The 3,186-nt window shown below is 45.8% G+C and overlaps 1 protein-coding gene across 1 annotated transcript in view; it reads right to left on the bottom strand.

Moving 5' to 3' along the window:
• Positions 1–2,424, bottom strand: part of FKBP3 (FK506 binding protein 3) — an 18,414-nt gene extending 15,990 nt beyond the window's left edge. The window contains exon 1 of the mRNA XM_003792175.2: positions 2,244–2,424. Coding sequence (XP_003792223.1) covers positions 2,244–2,351 — 108 coding nt within the window. The 5' untranslated portion in view covers positions 2,352–2,424. The remainder of the gene's footprint in view (positions 1–2,243) is intronic.
• Positions 2,425–3,186: the final 762 nt, after the last annotated feature.

Raw genomic sequence — 3,186 nt, 5'->3', positions numbered from 1 at the left:
AGACAGAGTCTTACCACGTTGCCCAGAGTGCCATGGCGTCACAGCTCACAGCAACCTCAAACTCTTGGGCTCAAGCGATTCTCCTGCCTCAGCCTTCCAAGTAGCTGGGACCACAGACACTCACCACAACACATAACTATTTTTTTGTTATAGTTGTCATTGTGTTTAGCTGGCTTGGGCTGGTTTTGAACCCACCACCCTTGGTGTATGTGGCTGGCTCTGTAACCACTGTGCTACAGGCACCAAGCTGCATAATGTATTTTCATCTCAAATCATGTCATGTGAGGGTGTGAATAACATCTTCGTTTCCCTCTGTTTTGGTTCCTTTTCTCACTTGTCCCTACTTGACTACTTATTTCGTTACTTTCTCAAAGTTGTCCTTTAGCATCTTCTAAGTTTTTGATGAGTTTTTCTACTATCACTATTGTATATTTTATGTTTTGCTTTTTCTCGTCCCTTCTTAATGTTCTAAATGATTAACAAACAGCTAACAGAGAAAGGAGATTAAAGTTGATTAAATCAAAGTAATCAGTGGCATTAGCACTCTTGTAATTTATTTAGCAAGGTTCCCCCCTTAAAAAACCCAAATATAAACATCTCCTAGATATCTTATGATCAATAAAATAATTACTGTCAAATATAGCTTAAAGTATGTGAATGATTCCCGAAGAATATGCATTTAAAGGATTAATAAGCTACAAAAATATTCTGATAATCTTAGTCTCTTGAAATTGTCCTACTTGGGCCAGTTTCACGTTAGATTCCATATCGGGATGATTTGTTTTTTGTTTGTCTTGAGACAGAGCCTCAAGCTGTCACCCTGGGTAGGTTGCTGTGGCATCATAGCTCACAGCAACCTCCAACTCCTGGGCTCAAGCGATTCTCCTGCCTCCCCCTCCCAAGTAGCTGGGGACTATAGGGGCCCAACACAACGCCCGGTTATTTTTCAGTTGTAGCTGTAGTTGTTTGGCTGGCCGGGCTGGATTCGAACCTGCCAGCTCAGGTGTATGTGGCTGGCACCTTAGCCACTTGAGCCACAGGTGCCAGCCGGGATGGTTTGTCTTATAAAAATTTGATGAAGTACAGTATTGAAACATTAAATGTTAATGATATCCCTACCCTATTCTATTTAGGTGAAATACCATTGGCTTAAGAGAAAATAAAATGATCCCTGGCACATCATGTCTTTCACCCTTGTATCCTTAAAAGCTGAGCATAGTTTTTGCTATATATGGTTGTATGAATTGTCTCTTTCACGAAGATATAGATGCCACCAGTACATAATGATTCACCAGTAAGAAACTGGAGCTGGAGAGTTCTTGTATCTTCTCATTAAGACCCCCGCCCCCCCGCAAATGAAAATAAAATACAATCCTCTCAAAATGAATGCAAGTTTGTAATTTTAAAAATCGTAGAGAAATTACATTCAGGTTGCTTCGAATTCTGGTAAGTGGAGGATGGTGTGTGCACAAGATGTACAGTAGTTAAGTAATTTAAAAGAGGTATGAATGATCTTAATTTCGGAAGGACAGAAAATAGCCTGACAATAGATAGATGGTTAAGATGGAGACTATGCTGAAAAACGTAGGGAGTACAGTATAAAGAATGCCATATAAACTCCTTAGTCTGATTGTTTACAACAATGGAAGACCACAGCACAAGAAGAAGCGCGCACGTAGCTCTCCTAAGAATGTTAAGTGAAAAGGTCATTTAACGGGTCGATATTTTAAGCAAAAGTTAAATCACAATGGCTTTTAAAAAATTAACACGCATTAATGGTCAGTATTTAGTAGATTATTGAAAGAAGCAAGATGCACACATCGTTTCCACAGAAGTCTTCATATCCCATCCCATTTCCCCGTAGCCAGCACTCCGCTCCCGGGGTCTCACTCAACCCACTATTCCTTGGCCACCACACGCCACTCCCGTTTCAGCCCCCTACAAGTAAGATTTCCTTTTTTTCATGCCCTCCACCCACACTCAAGGATCCCAACGAGGTTCTAATTCCGAGATTGCAGCCTGCGTGCCCCAGAAAATAAAAGCTGCTCCCCGCGCCGAAGTAGGCCTGCCCGGCAGGCGCGAGAGTGGCCCGCAGCGCACGCGGGGCCGCTCCGGCCTGGCCGGCCACGGGCCGCGGAAGGGCGAGGGCGGGGGCACACAGGGATACGGAATGTATGGGCATCTCCAGGGGGGTGAGGCGTCCCTCAGCCGCACCAACCCGGCCGCCCCGCCGCCTCTGGTACCGAATCTGAACCGTGGTCCTGCAGAAACTTGATAATGTCCTTCTTGGGCAGCTGCTCGCTGCGCAGCTGCTCCACGGTCCACGCCCGCTGAGGAATGGCTGCCGCCATCTTCCCCCTGCTGCCACCGCTTTACTGAGCCAGCCCGCCTCGGTTCGGCATCGCCCCGCCCGTGGGGCGTGGCGCAGGCGAGGGGCGGGGCCAATGCTCCCACAGGCGCCACTGGGGCCCGTCCCCGAGTGACGTAAAGCCTGTGCGATGGGGGCTTCTTTGTTAAGTCCGGTTAAAAAACGTACCGAGGTGGCCTCCGCAGACAACCCCTAGCGGTCATCTACTCTTAATTAGACCCACTTGTAAGGGGACCTGTAGCGAGAGTGATATTTACCAGTTATTATCCAGGCTTATTACCTACTGGCTACTAGGCCTTTAAAGCTCCTGTCTACATCCTGTTTAAGGAAAACAGCAGCATACAGACTCCATTCTAATCTCTCATTTTATCTAGTTATAGCCTTAAAATTCACACCTGTATTGGCTCAGTCCTTGTCCATGAGAGCAACGCATATTCTGTGATCGCCCATTTAAAGACCACACAAATGAAACTTGAATGTAAACTGTACCTTTCCCTTCCCCCATAGAAACACGAGAAAGTCTGTCTAAAAGCCAGCTCAGAAACTTGAACAAACGAAACAAAGTAATGAAGCTGCACTCAGGATGCCGCTTAATGAGCGTGATGAGGATGGCAGTATGAATAACAGTTCCGTGTGTGTGTGTACTTTTCCTCAATACACAAGGAAATACGCTTAGGGAGGTTACTCAAAGTCATCAAGTTGAGAGTAGAGAAGCCAGAATTGTCTGAGAAAGCTCTGGCTGCAGTGGAATGACTACACACCAATATTTACTGCTTTTATTTGTAATAGAGATGTAGGCTCGGCGCCTGCGGCTCAAG

Source organism: Otolemur garnettii, unplaced genomic scaffold (genome assembly GCF_000181295.1).
Source record: "Otolemur garnettii isolate 467f Iridium unplaced genomic scaffold, OtoGar3 scaffold00054, whole genome shotgun sequence".
NCBI lineage: Eukaryota > Metazoa > Chordata > Mammalia > Primates > Galagidae > Otolemur > Otolemur garnettii.
The sequence above is the reverse complement of the archived record's forward strand: the minus strand, read 5'-3'. Positions and strand labels throughout refer to the sequence as shown.